The sequence below is a fragment of the Prinia subflava genome, chromosome 18 (assembly GCF_021018805.1).
Source record: "Prinia subflava isolate CZ2003 ecotype Zambia chromosome 18, Cam_Psub_1.2, whole genome shotgun sequence".
Taxonomy (NCBI): domain Eukaryota; kingdom Metazoa; phylum Chordata; class Aves; order Passeriformes; family Cisticolidae; genus Prinia; species Prinia subflava.
The window spans coordinates 1,611,760-1,634,775 of record NC_086264.1 but is presented as its reverse complement, the minus strand read 5'-3'; the positions used below and the strand labels follow the sequence as shown (position 1 = coordinate 1,634,775).

The 23,016-nt window shown below is 44.8% G+C and overlaps 1 protein-coding gene across 16 annotated transcripts in view; it reads left to right on the top strand.

Annotated features, from left to right (window-relative positions):
- ANK2 (ankyrin 2) overlaps positions 1-22,213 on the top strand; it is a 277,794-nt gene extending 255,581 nt beyond the window's left edge. For 9 of the 16 annotated variants that reach the window (XM_063415409.1, XM_063415411.1, XM_063415413.1 and 6 more), the window contains 11 exons: positions 1,397-7,135; positions 8,501-8,575; positions 8,959-9,090; positions 9,460-9,606; positions 10,756-11,035; positions 12,696-12,975; positions 14,408-14,500; positions 14,903-14,986; positions 15,994-16,158; positions 17,214-17,396; positions 20,000-22,213. In XM_063415409.1, the coding sequence (XP_063271479.1) occupies positions 1,397-7,135; positions 8,501-8,575; positions 8,959-9,090; positions 9,460-9,606; positions 10,756-11,035; positions 12,696-12,975; positions 14,408-14,500; positions 14,903-14,986; positions 15,994-16,158; positions 17,214-17,396; positions 20,000-20,014 (7,193 nt within the window). In that variant the 3' untranslated portion in view covers positions 20,015-22,213. The remainder of the gene's footprint in view (positions 1-1,396; positions 7,136-8,500; positions 8,576-8,958; positions 9,091-9,459; positions 9,607-10,755; positions 11,036-12,695; positions 12,976-14,407; positions 14,501-14,902; positions 14,987-15,993; positions 16,159-17,213; positions 17,397-19,999) is intronic. The other 7 variants (XM_063415420.1, XM_063415422.1, XM_063415419.1 and 4 more) reach the window with 2 other exon arrangements.
- The last annotated feature ends 803 nt before the right edge of the window (positions 22,214-23,016 follow it).

The following is a 23,016-nucleotide window of genomic DNA, read 5'->3' as shown; positions in this document are numbered from 1 at the left end:
ACAAATATTTAGCATTTGTTACACCCAGGAGAACGGCGTGGCAAAATGGATCTTTTTTACAAATAAAGACAGCTAATTATGTGTTGCTTAAGGTCTCCTTATTTGCAGTAGTTCTTCGGCTTTCACTGGGGTGCTGAAATGTGCGGTTCATGTGATGTGCTACCGTTAAAGGGAAAATGTCCATCTGTGATTCCTAAGCATTGTGTTCTGTTTGTAACTTGCTTCAGTTCTCCAGTGTTTTGTTCTGTTCAATATCCATTTTCTGCTAGTCCTTGCTGAAATGAAATATTAGCAGCAGGCAGTTACTGCATAATGGGAATTATCTGCAGCCACCTTCCTGTATATTGATTGCCAGATTAGACAAATATTTCACCACAGTATGTTTTACAGTATTTTCATGTACCTTTAATTTATATGAATAATTCTTAGAGCTCTTGTTTTTAACCAAAGCTACATACCCAGCAGCATTTGCAACACCTTTGCTTTGCATGGAAATAACTTGCCTTACATGAATTGTACGTATGTGTCTAGTGTGACTGTCTGTGACTTTGGGTTGCCATACATTACATTTTTTAAAACTCTGAAATCACTTCTAAGTTGATTCACAGTTTTTTCTTATTATCTCTCCTTTTCTTCTCTGTCTTCTCTTTCCTCAGTCAGTTCATTAGTTGTCAATGAGGATGTTCCAAGGAAAGGACCATGCCTCTTAAAACAAAAGCCTGTTTGTTTCATTGTGTAGGTGTGAAATCCCCTTAGATGAAATGCCGGTTTGCAGCTGATTCAGATCTCTACGTATTTGATCATATTTTAGATTACTGCAGAATTACTTTTTGCTTTTTATTTTGGTCATTAAGAAAAACAAAACTGTTAACCCAATGTTATTCTGACAGTTTGCTAACACTGGCTTTCTCTTAGAGGAAATTGACTTTCAATCAGTTCTAATGCTTTCCCCCTTTTTTCTTGTTTTTCTTTTTATTTGAACATTGATCTGTAACATCTGAACAATCTTGAGATGCCTCTCTTTGTGTAACTTCACTGTGTTTCTTCTGGTTTTGATTTGAAATTTTGTTGTTGTTGTTTTGGGTTTTTTTTAGTGATGTCCTGATTTGGTTTGTTCCAGCTTTGATACTGTATGTGTGGTTGTGCTCTAGCGATCAAGTGAAGCAAGTTATTTCCTGCCATTTTCCTTTTCAGTTGTTTTTTTTTTTTTCCCACCCCCCCGTTAGCTTTGCTTTGCTCTTGTACCCTCAGATCTTGTGGATCCACCATTCCCGGCCCATTTTGTTGACCTTCCTACCACTACAGCCAAAGACTCTCATTTTCAGTCCTGATTACATTTTCCAATTTCTATTTTTGATTTCCATTTTACTTTCAATGTTTTTCATTCGCATCAAAGATGACGAGACAGAATCTACAGAAACATCTGTCCTGAAAAGCCACCTGGTTAATGAAGTCCCTGTACTAGCCAGTCCAGACCTGTTGTCTGAAGTTTCTGAGATGAAACAAGATCTGATCAAAATGACTGCCATCCTCACAACTGATCCTTCTGATAAATCAGCCTCCATTAAAGTGAAAGATCTTGAAAAGTCTGCTGAAGAAGAGCCTGGAGAACCTTTCGAAATAGTTGAAAGAGTGAAAGAGGACTTAGAAAAAGTAAATGAAATTCTGAGAGGTGGATCCTACGTCAGAGAAGAACATGTTTCGCAGAAGTCCCTTTCCAGACAAGAACCCTTAGAAGAAGAATGGATCATTGTCAGCGATGAAGAAATTGAAGAGGCCAGGAGAAATGCTCCATCAGAAGTCGCAGAGCCGAGCCGCGCAGAAGTCAGGGTGGACAAAGGGACAACAAAAAAGGAAGAGTCGGACAGGACAGGAACGGTGGATTACCTTGCAAAGGATTCAAAACCAGATGTTTCTCTTCATGAGGGACAGCCACAGGCCTCACAAGAAGCGGTAGTAGAACAGAAATCCAAAGCTGTAGTAGTAAGCAGGGATTCTGAAAAAAAGGGAAAAGAATCTCCAAAACCTGGGAAACCAAGTTCACAGGAGCAGCAGAAAGCAGCGTCAGAAGTTAAAAAGCCCCTTAGGGCAAAACTAAGAGAAAAGCCAAAGCCAAAGGAAGGCAAGGTGCAGAGCAGCGGAGAGAAACTGAGACTGCCTAAGCTCACTGCAGATGAGGCACCGGCCGGGGAGCCTGGCCTAAAGGTGACAGGTGCTCCAGAGCCTAAAGCCGTGTCCCCGGTTATTGAGGAAACTCCCATCGGCTCAATAAAAGATAAAGTGAAAGCTCTTCAGAAACGAGTGGAAGATGAACAAAAAGTACGGTCAAAACTGCCCGTCAGAGTTCAGGCAAAAGAAGGCCCTGCCGAAAAGGCGCCTAAAAAACCAGCACAAGTCAAAAAGCCAGTAGCACACAAAGCCCAGCCACCCGTCTCACCTTCTTCTAAGACAGAGAGACTCGAAGAGACCATGTCCGTTCGGGAACTGATGAAAGCCTTCCAGTCAGGGCAAGACCCATCCAAGAATATCTCTGGACTCTTTGAGCACAAATCTGTCAAACAGAAGCAACAGGCCCCTGAGAAGGAAACTCCCCGCAAGAAAACGGTTCCTTCGCAGAGTGAAACAAAGCGAGTGTCAAACCTCAAGACAGACAAACAGAAGGACAAACCAAGCACGGTGTCAAAAGCAGAGAAAGAGCCACAATCAAAGAAAGGGAAAACGCAAACTTCCACCATCGAAACTGCCAAGAAAGCTGGTGGCAAAGACCAAGTAAAAGAGCAGAGCAGCAAAAAGCCAGTTGAACCTCTCCCTCCGGTAATAGTTGCTGAAAGTGCCAAAGAAACGGCAGCTGGGAAGGGTAGGACTTCTGACGATCAGGGAGATCCTGACTTCCAGATCAGCCCTGACAGGAAAACCTCAACAGATTTTTCTGATGTCATTAAAGAAGAACTGGAGGATAATGACAAATACCAACAGTTCCGACACCTCTCGGTGACAGAGGAGGGAGAGCTTAACTTGGAGCAAGTACTGACCAGTCCTTTCAGTGCTGCTTTTCCCACAGAGTACGGGAAGGATGGATTCCTTCCTGCTCTTTCTCTGCAAAGTGCTGCTCTTGATGGGAGCTCAGAGAGCCTTAAACACGAAGGTGTGGCTGACTCTCCAGGCAGCCTACTTGATGGAACCCCTCAGATCAGCTCAGAGGAAAGTTACAAGCATGAGGGTCTGGCAGAGACTCCTGAAACGAGCCCAGAAAGCCTTTCGTTCTCACCAAAGAAAACTGATGGGCAAATTGAAGACGCTAAAGGAGCGGCTCCAGTACACACAACAGCAGAAACACGTTCTTCGAAGGAACTCTCCTCAAAGGAGGATGAAAAAGGTATTACTGAGAGGCAGCTAGATGCTGTTACTGAGACTAGTGAGTCTCATTCTGACCATGTATCAGAAGAGCATGTACCTCCAGCCTCTGAAGAAGAGGCTGATAAACTTAAAGAAAGTAGCTCAGCTTCCATTATGAGAGATCTTAGCAGGGATAAAGAATCCAGAACCACTGCACATTTCACTAAGTCTTCTGAAACACATGGCACTGCTTTAGAGAAAGAAAAAGATGTAGCCTGTGAACGCCGTCTTACAGTTAGAAGTCCCCAGAAACTGGAACTTTCACTTGCTAGCCATGATAGCGAAGGCTTTAGCCCAGTTGCAGATGACTCTTTGACTATAAGTCATAAAGACTCCCTGGAAGCAAGCCCAGTGCTAGAAGATAACTCATCACACAAAACGCCCGACTCTTTGGAGCCCAGTCCTATGAAAGAGTCCCCCTGCCGCGATTCCCTTGAAAGCAGCCCCGTAGAACCAACAGTGAAGGCTTGTATTTTGGGGCAGGGTCCTCTTCCGTCTGTTCTTGGCAAAGCAGAAGCCTGCCCAGAGCTGGCGTCGGTGCGTTCCAGGATTCTTCGTGACCCCGAGGGAAGTGCTGATGATGACAGTCTAGAGCAAACATCCCTCATGGAGAGTTCGGGGAAAAGCCCTGTTTCCCCTGAAACTCCTAGTTCGGAAGAAATTAGCTATGAAATCACACCTAAAATGGCAGACATACCCAAGTCAGCCACCATCCCTGAAGTCAACGAAGAACCGGAGGACGATTCGGAAAATGAACCAAAGAAGAGATTCACCCCCGAAGAAGAGATGTTTAAAATGGTGACCAAAATCAAAATGTTTGATGAATTGGAACAAGAAGCAAAACAGAAGAGAGATTATAAAAAGAGTTGTAAGCAAGATGAATCTTCTGTGGTTGCCAGTTCAGAAGCCTCACGTGAGGCTGAAGCATCACACCTGACTGCTGTAGTAGAAAAAGACATACCCACGGTGGTGACACCTGCTGCTGAATCTAGAAAGAGTTCTTCCTCTTCTGAAAGTGAGCCTGAATTGACTCGGCTCAAAAAAGAAGCCGACTCAGGCCTCTTAATGGAGCCTGTGATCCGAGTGCAGCCACCCTCGCCTTTACCATCTAGTATTGAGTCCAGCTCTAGCCCTGACGAAGCAGGTTTCCAACCCATTGATTCCCAACCATGCTCTGTCGGGATAGGTGAGGTTAAAGCACAAGGCAAAGGTGACAAAGAGGAGCCGCTTATCCTTGGGCGCAGCTGTAAGCCTTCCTCAGGCACTTGTCCTTCTGATGGTTGTGGGTCAGCAGAAGGTGTGGAATCAAAATGTTGTGACGGTACAGGTGACTGTGAGATGGTCAGTCCTGATGCCCCGGTCACACGATCTGGGTGTCCTCCCTGTCACTCCGTTGGTGACGGTTCTCAAAAAGAGGTTCACACTGAGTCTTCCCTAACAATGGGGCAGTGCAGTGCTACTGAAAAAGATGTCAAACCCGCAGCCCTGTTACCATGCAGCAATCTCATTTCTACAGGGGCTGTGTCAGAGGAGGCAGATGGTCTTTCTCATGGACACGGTAGCACCGAGTACTCTGTCCCACACAACAGCAAACTGTCCAAAGGTGACACCGCTGACCATTCTGCTTTGGCAAGGGATTCTGGAAAAGTAGATACAGGTTGTGAGACATCTCAGAGGGCTGGTCATGCTGAGGAGCCCTTACCAGAGTGCTCGTCCCTAACCACTGACACAGTGGAACCCGAAAGCTGTGCAGCAGATGCCACTGATGGTAGTGCTCCAGATATAGTGAGCCCTTATGAAAATGTGTCTTCTGGACATTTCTTTGTTGACTCTGAAAGTGAGGTAGGATCTGGTAGAGGTCTGCTGTCTAGGGAAACCTATTCTATTGCAGAAGGGAAAGATCAGACTGGTGAAGCTTTACGTAGCAGAGGCACGGGCAGTGAATATTGCTCTTCAGAGGAAGTGTACATGGAAATAGAGCCCAAACCAGAGGATGGATTTCAGATAAAATCACAGGTGTCTCCAACCTCAGATTCAACAAAATTATCTGCATCTGCCCTTGAGGATATAAGAGACGAAACACAGAAATTGATGGGCCAAGTTGTCATCACTAGAACGGATGTGGATTCTGACATGTGGAGTGAAATACGTGAAGACGATGAAGCTTTTGAAGCTCGGGTGAAAGAAGAGGAACAAAAGATATTTGGGTTGATGGTAGACAGGCGATCTCAAGGCACGACCCCTGACACGACGCCAGCCAGGACACCCACCGAAGAAGGGACGCCACTCAGTGAACAAAACCCTTTTCTTTTTCAGGAAGGCAAGTTGTTTGAGATGACTAGAAGTGGAGCCATTGACATGACCAAAAGGAACTACCCAGATGAAAGCTTTCACTTTTTCCAGGTGGCACAGGAGCCTCAGGAAGAAGTTTCTTTATGTGAAGAAGTGAAAGAAGGAGCAGAGGCAGAATCTTCAAAGCTGAAGAGCTCACCAGACCCATTTGCACCTTCAGAATCAGAGGAGTCAGAGATACAAGAACAAGATGCATTGAAATATTCACCCCCATCACCCGAGTCTAGTGATAGATCTGAAGAAATGATGGGTGAAGGTGCCAGCACAGGCACTGCAAAAGTAGATCTTAAATCCAGAATTCCAATTAAAATGGGTATTTCAGCTTCTTCAAAATCACCAAAGAAAGAAACTGCTGCCTCTGAAGCTGAGCCCCTCTCCAGAACGGAGACCGACATGGTCGATAGCAGTCAGGTGCCTTGCCCCATTTCTCCTGAGCAGTGTGTGGTAGAAGATGAATTAGATTTTCCCAAAGTCACTCGATTGGTTAGTTCTGGACAGGGTGAGGAGTCCCCAGACTCTTCCCCAGAGGAACAGAGATCTGTGATTGAAATCCCCACTGCTCTAATGGAGAATGTGCCTTGTGAAAGCAAATCCAAAATCCCTGTAAGAACAGCTGCTGCCACATCACAATCCTCGCAACAATCAGAAAACGAGAGCCTTTCCCCGGACGACTTCCTGGACAGTTCACAGTGTGAAGAAAAAGATGACCAAGCAAAACCAAAGTCTAAAATTCCTGTGAAAGCTGCTTTCCACAAAGCTGAACCACAACACTCAAATGTGGACACGTCCATCCACAAGCCAGAGTCACCCAAAGCGCTCGACGTGACGAGCACGGTCCCTGCGAAGCCAGACAGCCGCAGTAAATCAGAATCTGATGCCAGTAGTCCTGTGGACCCAAAGACCAAACGTTCCATCAAAGCTAGGAGTTATGCTGAGGCAGAGGCAGAGGCCAGGGAGAGGGAGAGCGAGATGAAGTTTGAGCTAGACTTAGATGAGGCAACAACACCAAGATCGAAGGTATTTTCTTCACGGTTGCCAGTTAAAAGCAGAAGCGCTACAGGCTCCCGCGGTGCTTTTAGTCCCACAAAAGAAAGTAAGGACCATTTTTTTGATCTTTACAAAAACTCAATAGAGTTTTTTGAAGAAATTAGTGACGAAGCTTCTAAATTAGTGGAAAGACTCACGCAGTCAGAGAGAGAACAAGAATTAGTTTCAGATGATGAAAGCAGTAGCGCCCTAGAAGTTTCAGTTATTGAAAATGTGCCATCCAGTGAGACTCAGCAGTCAGTTCCTGAAGACATCTTTGACATCAGACCCATTTGGGATGAGTCTGTAGAGACTCAGATTGAACGTATCCCTGACGAAAATGTCCATGACCGTGCTGAAGGTATTTGCCAACGACTGGGATTCCCTGTGCGACGCATGTCATGAATTAAACTCTTTTGTTTTTTGTTTTTTTGGTGTGTGTGTGTGTGTGTGTGTGCGCGTTTGTGCACAGGTGTAATGCGTGTGGCATTTTCTTTTCAGCTTTTGGTGGTTAGTTGTGGTTTTTTTTATTTCCCTTGTGAACTGTGTTTGGGTTTTTTGTTTCGTGTCTGTGTTCTTGTCTGTGAAACGATCTCAAGATTGCAAACCATAAATGTTTATGGGAAGTGTTACCTTAACAGGCAAGAACACTTCTAGAAATATGTATGGTTTTGTCATTAAACTGATTGCTTAGGTCATGCACGTTTTGGCTTTTGACTTTCCCTGGCCCTGTTACTAACTATTAACGTCTACTAATAATAAAGTGCTTGGGCATCAGTTGAAAGCGAGACAGGCAAATTTATAGACTTTTGAGTTGGTACACTAAGAGATCTGCAGGAGTTTTAAAGAATTAAGCCTTTTATGTTCTTTTTTTTTTTGACAGTCTGTGTCTGAAGAAAACTCTGAGTCACCAGTAACTTTAGTACACATTTTCTGGTACTTGGTTTTCTTCTCACCTACTTGTGTGCTAGTACTGAGTAGCCCGGATGGGAATCTGGAGCTGGAATGACACGTGCATATCACGAACCCTAAGCAATTTCCTGATTCAGAGGTGTCGCAATCCACATGTGCATTCAGGGAAAATCAAAACTCAAATTCCACCATCCTCAAGTTAGCTCTGGGGATGGGAGGAGCTGTCAGTCCCACCATTAGTGAAGTGAATGAGGACTGACATCTGATTTTTCCTTGCCTTCGTTGTTAGTATTTTGTCTCACTCCCTGTCCAAAGGGTCAAAGACAGTGAAATGAGCAATATCTCAAATACAGACCATAATCTGAAGTGCTCTATGGACTGTTGGAAAAAACTTGCCCTACAACAGAAAGAACATGATCGGAAGCACTGGTCCCGATGAATTCTTCAACCCTGGCATTTACTGAGGAGGCATGGAAAACTATGGCTCTTGACTTAGTCAAAGTCTTCAACTGAACTTTAGAATGAAGTTTTAAAGTCTGGCCAAAATAGACAGAGTAGGTGCTTCAGTCCTAGATTAGGTTTTCGTATGAATGCCTGATTTTCAAATAGAAGAACTAGATAGTCCTGTGCTTTTTGAAAAACCAAGATTTTTGGTTTCATTTTGAACCTAGGGATTTACAGGCCTCACTTGAGTTATGCAGCCTGTCCACGTTTAGTTAGGAAAAAACCAGCGCTTTCCCTTCTTGGGCTCTCTCTCCTATGGAAATGGTTTTTAACTTGAAAAAGGCAACTTGTAGCTCTCTTTGACCTTTAGATCAACAGGATGATCAGGAAAGGACAGAGGAAAGACTGGCCCACATTGCAGATCATCTTGGATTCAGCTGGACAGGTAAAGTGCACATTGTCTGCTCCAGAGAGAAGGGAGGGGAATGGTCCACACTCCTTTCATGTTTATTTTGGATGATTTTCTGATTATCTAAAAATGTTTTATAAAAATATTTCAGAAGCTTATTGCCTTTGGGGTACCGAGAGTCCTAAATGGGTTGACAAGGAACCTGTTCTAAACAATCACTTAAATATTGTGGATTTAATAGATTTGAGGGAGCAAACAGTAGTGAAACAAGTGAAAGCAACATGGAACAAATTCAAATGTTTTCTCAGGTTTTGGGGTTAAACTGTAATTCACAGACATTTACTTTTCTTTGAATGAAATTAGACCAGGGGAGTAGCAGTGGTGGCAGACCTCTTTACAGAGGTGGATTTCTTTTTCAGAGCTAGCAAGAGAACTGGACTTCACAGAAGAGCAAATTCACCAGATCCGAATTGAAAATCCCAATTCGCTTCAAGACCAGAGCCATGCACTTCTCAAATACTGGCTTGAAAGGGATGGGAAACATGCAACAGGTTTGTCTCCAGTTATTGTGTGTAACTGTCTCCAATCTGCTAGCTGAGGTGACAGGTGTGTGTTGTAATCATGAAGAAAATTTGGGGAAAATTTAGGCTATAGAAAGAATGACCATGGATTGTATTCAATGTTGTTTCTAGTCTTTTCTGTATAACACAGCAACTCAACAAATTTGTTACAAAGGAAAAAACAGAGTGCTATTTTTTATAGGCAGACAGTTGGTTGTTTTTAGATTTTACATGACACTGCTTCTAAATGTATGTGTAATTTATCTATGATATCGGCCAGTGTCATATACATGCCCTTCCTATGGAGAAGGGAGGGCTTGATCCTTAACTGAGCTGCTCGGTGTCGTTCCATTGGCACAGATACCAGTCTGACCCAGTGTCTCACCAAGATCAACCGCATGGACATCGTTCACCTGATGGAGACCAGCGGCATCGACCCCACGCAGGGCCACGGCACGCGCACGTACGCGGACACGGAGCACTCCTTGGCACTGGACCACAGTGAGGGTAAGAGAGCCCAGGGCACCTCTCCAAGCACCACTCTGCTCTGAAGTCTTGGCCCAGGCTCACCTGTCAGCTCTCGTGACAGCACAGGAATCCCATTTTGAAAGCACAGTGTGGATGGATGCAAGCACGGCATCACAAGAGTCACATTTCACCAGATAGAAGATCTGTGCTTTAGCTGATTCTTCAGAAACGAACACTGTGGCCAGCAACATTTGCCCAGTTCACCTTGGGGTTTGGGGTTTTCTGCTTATACAAGTGGTTTCATCAAAGTTCAGAAGGTTGTATTAGGATCTGACCAAGATATTAAAAAGGAAAACTACTCCAAGCTTTAACAGAAAACCCCTTTGGATTTGAGTATCCAGGACACTGTAATTCTGTTATGATGCTATTGCATTTCTTAAGTTTGAAAGTTTAGTGGATTAGATTTAGTGGTTGCAAACTGAAGAAACACCTCCAAATTATTTGGCATAAAATCCTCTTTTCTAGAAGTGATACTTTTGTGTGCCTGGCTCAATATTGAAGCATATTAGACAGCTGCAAAGGTCCCAGTCTGGAAGAGAATGTAGGAATAGAAGGCTGTTGGTTACAGTTAGCATTCTCATATCACAGGCACGTAGTTTTAGAATGTTAACCTCTTTGTCCAGCTCAGATTCAGTACAAATTTTTCTGTTTCCCCCCAGTTTATTCCTCAGAGTTCACTAGGTTTCCAGTGAATATGGTACATCAATGAGCTATTTCTTGCACCTAGCCCTCTATGAAGTGTTTTTGTCTTTCTTTGTATGGGTAATTTTCCCAGAAGCACATAAATAACAGATATAGGGGGGACAAGTCACTAAAATGTATCCTAATCAGCTGGAAAAAAAATCTGTTGTGTATCTTCTATACTTCAAGGGTTTCAAGCATAATTACTTGAGGTAAATTTCTGGGTAAATGTTGTTTTGCCTGTTACTGCCAAAATCTGGCCCTAGTAGTGGCAATCCAGCATTCCCTGGGCTATTCCTGGAGGCCAGGTGCCCTCCCACTCAAGGTGTTCAGGAACCTCCAGTCGCGTGTTGTGCCCGGGGGGTTTGACGCACACGGAGCACGGGAAGGATTTCCGCACTCTGCTCAGAGCCGTAGCGATATTTCTCATCTCTCTGTCTTCGCCAGGGTTTTCAGCACTGCAGGAGGAAGTGTACAGCTCAAGACAAAAGCAAGAGCAGCAGAGAATATCCAAGGACAGCGAGCCAACCGAGCACCCCCCGCTGGTGTCCGAGGAAGACGTGTCTGTCAGCTACTCCCCGTTCCAGGACAGCACTCCCAGGAGCGAGGCAGAAGTGTCCATGGCTGAGCTTCTCAGGCAAGCACACAAGGAACAAGTAGAAGCTGAATTCTCAGGGAAACTTCAAGACGTGCCAGGGAAACCATCTGCTTCACAACAGGAATATTTGTAAGTGCCAAAAGACCAGGACAAAGCCATAGGGAACAGGTTCTCTTTTCTCTGTAGTAAGGGGATTTTACAGTTGACTTTGAAACTTGTGGGCACACTAGAATTTTCCTCCAATTGTGGTTTTCACTTTTTGATCCATGTGGAGGAAGCCTTAAGGCTGAGGAAAGTCAGTTTGTTACTGTGAATACAAAGCAGTAACTGTCTAGTACATAGGAAAGAAAAGAGGGTTAATGGAGAAGTGGAGGAGGTTTTATGTATATTTTTCATGTTTTGAATGACAAATGATGACATCTTAATGAAAAGAATCCTAAAGGACCTTTTCTTCAGATTTAGGATGGTTTTTTCAATGGAGGCAATTTTTTTTCAATTTAATCATTACTTACAAAACTCGTAACTACCTTTTAAGAACTGGGCTTTAAAAAGTGCATTTCTGATGGCCAAAGGAACAGAAATGAGGTTTTACAGAGGCAAGACACAAGTAACTACACATGATAGAGTGCACATTTAGAAGACCTGTGCAGCAAAAACTTGAATTCTGAGGTGGGGCTATCAAGGTGGGGTTGGTGTGGTTTGAAAAGGAATTTGCAATAGATCACATTCCCTGATTTTGTGCCCATGCTGAGACCTCTCTGCAGAGTAGAGTCAGGTATTAATAAGCCAGCAAAGTATCAAGAATCCCTATCCAAAAAAGTGATTTTCCTGGAGGTGATTAGCTTTGATGTGGAGACATGGCTCCCAGCAGCCAAAGGGCAGCTGAGTCCAGCAAATGGACTTTGGGGGATTCTTTTGTTCAGGATATGCTGGGAGAGAGTGTGGGAGGCAGAAAATATCATCTAGGAAAGCTCCTGCTGCAGTGTTAGGCAAAAGTACCAATGCTCCCTAAGGATTTGCATCAGGAAATGAATGTCTGTGTGGAACAGAGAATACTTGTGAGACAACAGTGCCAGCACTAAGTGAGAGTTATGGCGACAGGGGAATATCACTACCCTGAAGGCTGAATTTGAACTAGGTGGAAAATCAGGCTGGATTTAAATAGTCTGTAAGGAACATGCTCCAAGAGGAATTATACAACAATATTGAACATACAGAGATGCTTGATGCAGATGTGTTTCCTTTATGTATGTATTACATAGTAGCATATATAATAGTAGGTTTAACAAACTTGGGGCAGTGATTAATCGTAGCAGGGTTCAACCATGAAAATACCATTACAAACAAAACCCGAACCTCTACTAAATTTCTATTTGCTAAAGCTCCAGAATTCTGCATGAAAGTTGGTTTTTCCACTTTGCAGCTGCACAGCTTGTGCTCAGTGTTGTAGGTGCCTCACACCCTTCTATAGCAATCCAGGCTCTCCCACTAAAAAAATAAATGGTGATATGTAGAGATGTGAGGGCACAGATGACAGTAAAGCCCTCTGATACACTTTACAAATACCAAGTTTTGCAGAATTGCATGGAGGGGTTGGATATCCATTTGGAGGTTTGCTTGGGGATTCCCAGCCAGAATACTCTGTAGTTCCTGTCAAGGAGTATCAGTTATTTCTAGACTTTGCTGGACAGCACACAAGATGACAATATGAAGTCAGTGCCTAATGCTCCATTGCCGTAAATTGGGCAGCACTGCGTGGTGGTGACTCCCTTGGACCTGTAATTCACAGTGCCGCGACTCCAGGAGCGGAGCAGTCCGTGGGAGCTGGAAAAGCAGCGAGCGGAAAATCTGCACAGTCAGGCCCAGGGAAGGGGGACTCGCAGAGAGCGCCCCCGCAGCCTCCGTGCTCTGCACAGAGAGGGGGCTCCCCCATCGTCCAGGAGCCCGAGGACCCCCAGCTGCACCAGGAGGGCCTCTCTCCAAGGAGATCTAGTCTCGTGATAGTGGAGTCCACTGAGGAGCAGACGGAGAACTCTGGAAGGGACTGCGAAGAGAAACCTTTAGAAAAGGTAAATGAACGACTTTTCCTCAGTGTAATTGACACGATACACCAGTTTTTATGTCTCACTCATTGCTTAAGAATATTTGTAATGAATTTGCATCTGGCACTGAGTTTTTCTCTTCCCTCTGTGCTTAAAAGGGTCTGGTAAAGGCTTTTCTCCTGGGATTTTCAAAGTTGAAGCAAACTCCAGATCCCAAAGTCTCAACTGGTAATTTTGGTTCTGCTCTACTCTTCTTTGTCCTTTGGTCTGTGACAGTTACATCTGTGCCTGAGAGAGCGAGTGTGTCAGTAACAGAAGCAGAAACAAACCCAAGCAGATGTAATGCAGACCAAGTAATAAAAGTAAACTCATAAAGAAAGGCAAGGCTAGCCCAGAGCAGCATGAGAAATGGTGGGAAAGGTCTGTAAAGTTAGTGAGACAGAAGAGAGATGGCAGCCATGCATTGCAGAGTACTGGGGATGTACTGGATGAATGGAGTTTATGTAGCACGCAGGCAGTAAAGAGATATTGAGACAGGAGAGCAAAGAGAGTATCAAAAACTGTGCAAGGAAGGTCTTTGGTTGTGTGAGACGAAGGGACTTCATTGCAGCATTCAGAGAGGGGAAGACATGCACCAGCAAGAAAAGAAAGCAACCATATGGCTTTTAGTGGAGAATTAAAGTTTCCTGGCAGATGAAGGTTTAAGGATAAACAGCCTACTTTGCCCGTTCTAAGTGGAAGAGAAGGAGAAGCCATCCTTGCGCAGGAAAGCAGCTTTATAAGTGGAGTTAGAGCAGAGAAGGCATAGCTGTGCTGTGGGTTCATTAGAAACAAGCCATTCTCTCTTTGCTGCTATGTAGCCAAAGGTATCACCTCTAGAATAAAGGGTTTCAGACCTTTGCCTCTGGGTCTCAGGGAAAGGTGGAGTTTAAAGTTTATCAGGTGATTGAAAGAGTATCTACAGCAGGCTCAGTACAGGGGCTGCTGGAGGACAGGCTGCCCCCAAAATAATGTACTCTTTTTCCCTCCAGTCCTTTTACTGAAGTGACACAACAACAGCAGCTGGTACCACCAAAAATACCCCCCCACCCTTATTTATTTTCCTCTTTATGTATTTATACTAGAGCTATTTCCCAACTGATTCTTTTCAGCCTCTCTTTGCCTTCTGACGTGTTTGTTTTAATTTTTAATTCTTCATTATGCAGGATAAACAGGTTCAGCATTTGTTACTAATTGTTCCTGATCTTTCTGAGGCTACTGCTACACTGTCCTCTAGTGAAAGCTGTTCAGTCCTACTGTCTGTACCCTGCGCTCTGTACTTCCCCCTGTGGAAGACTGAAAGGCTTTTGTATATTTTTCTGTGTAATTAACCCAGAAAGCATATGCAAAATGTAGGAATTGCAGAGCTGGTAGCTACTGCTAGTACCACAAACAGAGTCCTGCTCCATGCTTCCCCTAGGAGCTAGCAGAGGAGTTAGGTGGGCTGGAGCTCAGCTCGGACGAGGACGAGATGGTCACCACCAGGGTCATTCGGCGCCGGGTGATCATTCAGGTACCGAGTGCTGAGCGACTGCACGAGCCTGTGCTGCCCTAGGCCCTGAGCTGGTGTTGCTCTTCAAGCTGGGATGCTCCCAGATAATGCATCTCCGTTGGATAAGCTGTTCCAATAACTTAGGACTGCAGTAACACTGCTAACCCCGCTCTGAATTCCATAGATGCCTCGGTAGGAGGAAAATGAAGGCTTGTCAGCCCCATACACAACAATCTTTGCCTGTGTGCTGTGGCATCTGTTTTCTTTGCATGCCTTTCTAAGGACTTCTTTGCAGAACAGTTTTTTTTCCTAACATTGCTGATTTTTTTTCTATTCTGTAACCAATTAACTCATTTTAAAATCGCTTATTTCAAGACCCACATGAAGGTCTGGCTTCACATGACTTTGTTCTTTGTCGTACAGGCCGATAGTATGCCTGAAATGCCACCAGAAACAGTCACAGAAGAGCAGTACACAGATGAACATGGCCACACAGTGGTAAAGAAGGTATTGTCAGTTCTGCCCCTTGCTACCTTCCTCCTCTCCTGTAAAAGGAAGGAAAAAGCATCCACAGAAATGCCAGACTTCCTGCAATGAAGGGGCATGATTGGGAGAGTAGACAGTGGAAGGATTGAGAATTTCAGCTCATGAGCAAAACCAAAGTTTGAACAATTATTTAGATTCTCAGCATCATTCTGTTACAGTGTATAACCTAACAGAATGTAACTTTCATTTAAAGCTGAGGAAAATTCTGCATAGATCCACACATTTTAGAAGAAAGTTGTTTATTTCTTCTTTAAAAACTCCACTAGAAATCCCACTCCACCACAATTTTATCTGAGAGATTTGTTTGTTTGCTTGTTCTAATGAAAACAATGGAAGGCTGGGTCTGTAAGAGTCAGATAAGCCCAGAGTCTAGATGTTATTAATTTGCTTAGAAAAGCAAATTCTGCACAGCATGGAAGTGAAAGGGGAACTTCTGTGCTCCTTTCTTTATCTGACAACTCGGGGCTCAGCAATTTGGCTTAGGACTGGGTGAGCTGGGCCAGTGGCCAACCCCATGTTCTGTCTTCTGAGAAGACATCCCACCCCCTCAGCTGGATAGGCTGGCTCTGGAGCCTGTTGGAATTCCTGGTGGAGTGAGCCACCCCAGCCAAAGGTTCCTTGGTCTCATTGCACAGGAGTGAGGGTGACAGTTTTTACGGATAGGCCTGTGTCTTGAACCATGCCATGTAAAGGTTTGGGTCATCCCCAGAAGGATTCACAACCATCCTTCTGAACTATTTCACTTCTTGAACCCTGTAATTCTCTTTCTGCTTTGGCCAGCCTGTGCCGAGAGAGCTTTAGCACCAGACGAGTCTCTTGAGTAGGTGCTGAGGAATAGAGCAAGGAACCATCTACGAAGATGTTCTTTGGTGTAGGACAAAATGCCCTTTGAGTAGCAAACACTAGATAGAGAACAAAGAGGAATATTTTACTGCTGCTTCTCTGGGGACTAAACTCCGTTCCTTCAGGTGACTCGGAAGATCATCCGGCGCTACGTTGCTCCAGATGGCACGGAAAGAGAGGAAGTGCTAATGCAGGGAACACCGCAAGCCCCCGTCACTGTGGAAGAGGGAGATGGGTATTCCAAAGTGCTGAAGAGAGTTGTGCTGAGGAGTGACAGTGAGCACTCAGAGGTAGGGTGTGCCTTGCCTGCCGTGGCACAGAGCAGCAGCACCCCAGCAGGGCTCTCAGGCACTGCAGACCAGTGTGCTCATTCTGCCACTCAGTCCTAGAACCCCACAGCTACAGTAAGTTTATCTTGCTTTGAAGAGGCTGAAAATATCTGTGACTTAAACAAAAACTGTTTCAGAGCCAAGTAATTAAAAATAAAACCAACCTGCAAAGGTAGGTGCCTTCCTGCCTGGCTTCACTGTGTGGCCCTACGGGCATTTGGGTCACAGAGCGGAGCTGTGACAGAGGGGCAGCGCTGGCAGGGGGGTGTGCCCTCAGCAGTGCCGGGTGTAGCCAGCAGTCACTGGAACTGTGAAAAACATCACTGACACTTCTGCTTGCCAGGAGTACTCATCAGAATTAATTCTATAGCAGCAAAGTAATAAGAAAAAAGTCTTAATGCTTTTCCTTTTTTTCTATTTCCTTATTTCTTTTTTTTCTATTTTCCTTTTTTATCTTTTTTATTGTTTTCCTTTTTTCTTTTCCTTTTTTCTTTATTTTTCCTTTTCTTTTTTGTTTTCTCTTTTTCCTTTTTTCTTTTTTTCTATTTTCCCTTTTTCCTTATTTTTCCTCCTTTTTTCTTTTTTCTCATTTTTTCTCTTTTATCCCTGTTTTTCCTTCTTTTTTCCCTTTTTTAGCTTTTTTCTTTTTTACCTTTTTTCTATTTTCCTCTTTCCTTCTTTTTTCTTTTTTTTTCTTTTTTCTTTTTTCTCTTTCCTTGTTTCCTTCTTTTGCATTTTTTCTTTTCTTTTTTTTTCCTTTTTCTTTTTCTCCTTTATCCCCATTTTTCCTTATTTTTTCTCCTTTTTTCCCTTTTTCCTATTTTTTACCTTTCCCCCCCTTTTTTCCTTTTTTTATTGTTTTGTTGTTGTTTTCCCCTTTTTCTTCGCAGTAAGCTGACCCTCACAGATCTACACTTCACCCTGTGGAGCCCATAGACACAGAAGTTAATTTGGCCAGCACACATCCCAAAGTGTGGAGTTCATCCCCAGCTCACTTGTGCTCTCTACCCCTGCAGGTGACCCTGTCTGAACCCGCTGTTCTCTCTAGTGCCTCCAATTTCCAGTCCGAGCCAGTGGAGGGCCGGAAGGTCAGCAAGGTCATCAAGACCACTGTAGTGCATGGAGAGAGGACGGAGAAGCACCTGGGGGATGCCAGCCTGGCTTCTGATCTTCCGTCAGCCAAAGAGGACTTCGAAGAGGTAAAAATAACTTTTATTGTTACATTTACAGCATTACAGCAGGTGTCACCACCAGCGCAGGGACAAAGTCTGTTCTCCTGAAAGGTTTTGTTGGTGGCCCAGCAGACTCAGCTGGCGAATCCTGAGCTGAGTGTAGTTCTGTTCTTGTACTCACCCGTGTTACAAAAAGATGCACATACAAAGAATGTGTACTGAAAGCTGACATTGCAGAATTAGGTAGGAAACTTGCTAAGACCAAAGGAAAACATCATGGAGGCTTTGTGGGAAGCTCCTGGAAGTCTTGGGTGTGAGTGCAGTTAAAGTTCATTCATGCTCATGGAGGTAATTTTAGAAGTGGCTACAGTAAAGCCCATACCCCAGGTAAATAGATGCGTTCCCTCCCTGAATCCAGCCTCTTCTCCCCTTGATTAGCACGTCTTAGAGGTTGAAAAAAACCACCTAAAAATAGATAAATAGATGAAAGCTGTGCAGCAGCAGGTGACGTGGGTATACGGTTTGGGTTTTGTGAGCAGGAGTCCAGAGCAGCAGCCTGGTCCCCTGTTTCTCACAGAGGCCAAACAAGGGGCCAGCAGTGTCTGGTAAAGTTCAAAGAGATGGCTTGGGAAGGAACACTGAGCTCCCAGCTACGGCCTCAATAACTCCAGGAGCCTGGAGCCACTACCGTGACACACTTTGGTACAATCATTACTGAAATGAAACCACCCATAGGAGAAACTGTCTATGATGTGTCTGCAGGAGGGAGAGATGCTGTAAGGGAGGCAGTTGCTTCTTTCAGGTGCCTGTTCAGCATTTTCTCAGCATTCCTGGGCTGTGTGAATATGAAGGACAAAGGTAGGAAGAGCTCCTGGTGTTTTGGGTGTGTTGTAATTTGAAGTTTATGTTTTCCTTGGAGGCTTTGAGCTATACAGGTCACCACATGACAGTGCAAGTCCCTGCTTTGGTAGAGAAGGAAATCAAGAAAGACGATGGATCAGTAATTAAAAGGTTTGGCTTGGCGAGTTGATGAAGTGTTACTGCAAACGAATTAACACAGTCACAGGAATGGATTGCAGTGAGTGCCTGCAGTGGGTGCAGAGCTTCAGTTGCAGTGGTACTAAAGCAATGACTAACCTGGCAGCGCTGACGGCATAGGGAACACCGAAATAAAACAGGAATTAGTACAAAGGCTGGGCTTTAGTGCAGGCCTCCAGGGCCACAGAGGGGAAAACACCCATCCGCACATGGGGGAATGGAGTTTTATAAGTTTAGTGAAGTAGCATAGGGCTAATGGAACAGAGAATGGATGGATGGAATGAAGGGATGATGAATGGATGGACAAAGAGGTGATGGATGGAGGGTGAAGGGATGATGGATGGATGAATGAACAGAGGGATGATGGACAATTAACGGATGGTGACTGGATGATGGATGGATGACTGGGAATAAACAGATGAATAAATGGATGGATGATGGACAAAGGGATGGATGAGATGAATGAATGATAGAGAATGAATGAACAGATGGATGACAAATGACTGGATGATGGAGAATGAATGAAGGGCTGGATGAATGGATGGGATGAATGAATGACAGGATGATGGGGTGCAGATGAATGAGTAGATGATGGAGAATGAAGGAATGAATGGCTGGATTAGAGAGAGGCCTCCTCCTACCCCCCCAAAATGCACCAAGAGTCACCAAGCATGTCAAATGTCCATGCATTCCCATCATCACACAGCCTCCATTCCACCCAGCCTACCCACTGACCATCAGCCACACTCCAATGATCACGCTCCATGTATTCCCCACCCTCCATTCGTTCATCAATACCAACATCATCCACACTCAGTTCCAACACCCACTCTCCATTCACCATCACCCATGCTCCAAGTATCACCCACTCTCCATTCATTCTCATCCCTGCTCCAATCATCATTTTCCTTCCATGCTCCAATTATCATGCAATATTCATTCTTTGCCATGCATCCATCCTTCAGTCTCCACACATTCACCCCTTCACTCTCCATCCACTTTCATGCCTTTGTCTCTGGTTCTAGAAATGAGGCACACACAGGGTGTACCCAGGGATACCATTATAAAAGGATCCTCAGGTGGAAAATGCTGCACATCACACCCTGCATGATGCACGTAAAATTTTTATTGATTTTGCAAGTTAGCATATCTGACAAGAGCCCCCAGTTAAAAGCACACTCAGTGAAGTAGTGCTCCCAATCTCCAGTACCTTCTAAATCCAGCCCTTCTTGGATGAGGACTTCACCCTGTTGACAAAAATATGTCTCAAAGTGCTGATTTCAACCTTGGTTTCTAAAGAATACCAAGAATAGCATAGGGGTCCTGGAATTTGTTTTGTCTTTCTGCCTACGAAGATACTGAAGCTAAGTTACAATAATAGGCCACAAATATACCTGCAAAGAATATAGAGAATATACAAAAGAAAAAGCATAAAAATCCATAGGAGTTGACTATTGTGTAATACTTACACATTGCTGTGCCTTCTCTCCAGCATGTATAACTCTGCCTTGGATAAACTAAAAACCACAATTCTCTCAGCCCTCCAGAACTGTGGCCTTTCTAAGTCAGGACTCTCCTTTTTTTGGTTCCAGGACAATACTAAGTAAAGCCAGCACACAGAAGAGGACCGTGATGAAGGACCGCTATGGAAAACATGTTCACATCCAAGAGCTGGAAGACACCCCAGAAGCGCTCCCCAGGGATGACCTCCAGCACGACCTCCAGCAGCTTCTTAGGCACTTCTGCCAAGAGGACTGGACGCAGGAGGCCAAGTGAGAAGCTGCCGCCCCTGCACAGCGCCACGTGACCCCTCCCGTACGCAGCCGTCGCCGTCCCCGGGTAGCAGAGCCGTCACTGCCGCTCCTGCCTGTGCAGCTGCAGTGAATTCATTTCTCCCCCTCCCAAGTTTCATTTTGTGCTGTTATGATTTTTCACCCTGTAAGCTAATTTGTGACCAAAGATAGCATCCTTCAGGCAGGATGGTTTATCCGCCACGCTGGCCCCCAGTCAGCGTCACCAGTTGTCCCTGTCCCATCGCTCAGGCGCTCGCTTGCTGACACGGCCCTTGCCAAGCAGACTTCATCGACAGGCCTCTTCCACTGACTGTGTACGTGCACCGTACAAAGGAGTTGACGTGTAAACTGTAAATAGCAGAGTATTTGAACTCACGAGACCGCAGAACACCCGCTGCCCGGTGGTGTGGCGGGTTACGGGGAGCAGTGACCCTGCGGAACGGTGACGGCCACAGGACGGCACCGCCCGGACTGCAAACGCTGACTGGCCCCGAGGACGCGCTGCAGAGCTACCGAGTGCTGAGACTCACCCCTAGAGATCCGGGCTGGGCAAAGGCTGTGAGAGCCAGGCAGAAGGCAGCTGTTCCCATGAATCACAGCTGACTGTGGCCATTAATAGCGCAGACACCTTCAGAGAGCCACTGAAACATTTCCAAAAGAAAAAGAAGGAAAAGTTTCCCCACTAGGTATCCAAGTTGCTAGCAGCTCTACCTGCGGCACGTTCGCACGTGGTATTAAAGCCTATAGATCTGGACCTGTGGCGGGTGGTGTTAAACAATCCTAACTCCGGTAGTTTCCCGTTTCCATCACTGCTTAGCCGACCTCACCGACCGATGGGAGTGCTTCCTGCTGGCCACTGCACTGTAGATACCTACGGGACAAAGACTTACCCACTATACAAGGAGAATAATTAATTCACCGTGTTTTATCGAGATTGCCTCTTAGCCGATACACGCATGCGGCATTTGAAGGTCAAAACCAAACCCTCCTAAAATCATGTCAGCTTCTTGGCCCTCTTAGCACTGAGCGAGCAGTTTTTATCTTCTGATCAAGTGTTTTTTAAAGAACAAGTGCTCACAATCCTCTGCAGTCGGTTTCTGTTCATATTTTGTTATGTAACTATATTATATATATATATATTTCTAAACCGACCCTCTGAAAACCACATTAGCATGTCTGCACTTTTATTTTCCAAAAGGGGAACGTAGGGATCTGATGTTTTGGGGTGTTCTATACCTTAATATATTATGGAGGGAGCTCTGTAGGGTTTTAGCATAACACACATGCACACAAACACACCAATTTAATGCTTTTAAAGAGCTTTTTCATTTTTTTAATAGTAGACTCAACAGCAGAGTAAAACAAACCCTCTTCTCTAGGAGCAATCCTTTGTCCAAGCTTATCTGGCCTTCTACAATTATAGCGTTCTTTGGGTTTTTTTTAACGACTCACTCAGTGCTCAGAACAAGGGCACTTCCTCATTAAGGTACTGATGCCAAAGCATGGAAACATCTCTGGAGTTCTGGCTTCCTGGGGGCAGAACCACCTGAGGCACCATGCTGACACTTTTTGGGCAGGCAAGAAAGGAAACTAAAAGAAAAAAGTGTTTTGGCAGCCAAACCGAATGAGACCCGTGATGAAACATCTCACAGCACATCATGGCTTCCTGACTGTCTGAGACAGCACGGGAGGGTCTTCAAGGATGGGGCTCTCAAGAAATGCATTTCTGTTGTGTTATTTGCGGTGCAGATGATGTTCTGTGTAACAGCATAATGGTTATTCACCTCTTATTTTGATTTTTGCTGTGTTATCAGAGAACTTGAATACTGTGAGAAGAAGTGAATTTTAAGTTGACGAATCAGCATCTTGTTCCCATGGTGATAACACTAATTGAATATATCTATGAGGGCATGTATTAGTTAAAAATTAAAAAGATACAACACTAACAATACATAGCTGCAATGTGTACAATGGCTGATTTAACTAAATAAAAATGTACAAGTGTTCAATGTAGCAACGGCGGCTCGCTCTCTTTTACTGCTGGCGCGGTGGGACAGGGACGGTGCCCGCACAGGGACCTCGGTGGCACTGTCAGAGCCCCGCTGCTTCCTCTGTGCCCGGCTTGCTCGCTCGTCACAGACACAGCCACGCCTTGCCAAGGGCACGGCCTGAGCCTAAAGCTTCTCTTTCCTCTCTTCCTCCTCCTTTTCCAAAGACGGACAACTGTGATAAACAAGTCCAACAATCGAACAAATCCAACTCCAGCTCACACACAGCAGCAATCGTCCCTCCAGAGACACCACACGCCCCTGCAGCACACAGGTCACGCTGGCCTGAGGACAAGCAGGGAAAAACAGCCGGGGTAACCAATGGGGAATTACAGAGACGCGTGCCCGGGTGAGCCTCCCCTGTGTCGGGGAAAGGGGAGACACGACAGGGGTGGGCCAGCACTGGTTTTATGTTTTTAAATCCCAGCCTGATCAGTGTCACCCAACCATGTCAGTACTCCCAAACAGAAATGTATTTCCCTGAAAGACACTGGCCACTCCTCCTTAAGACCTAAAGTAAACACCTTTCATCTAGTCACATTCATTTGTTATATTTTTTTTTTAACAAACAAGTCATTAAATCCAGGGGCTGACTCTGCACTTGATATGCCCTCACAAGCAGCAGCAATAGTTCTATGTTACTCTTGCTTTCCACCTTGAGAAGCAAAAGGCTTTTTTAAAATTTTTATTTCTATCTACAAATTATATGAACCAGAACCAGCTGAGCCTTTTTCTACTCTGAACATAATACAGGTCAACAATGGATTT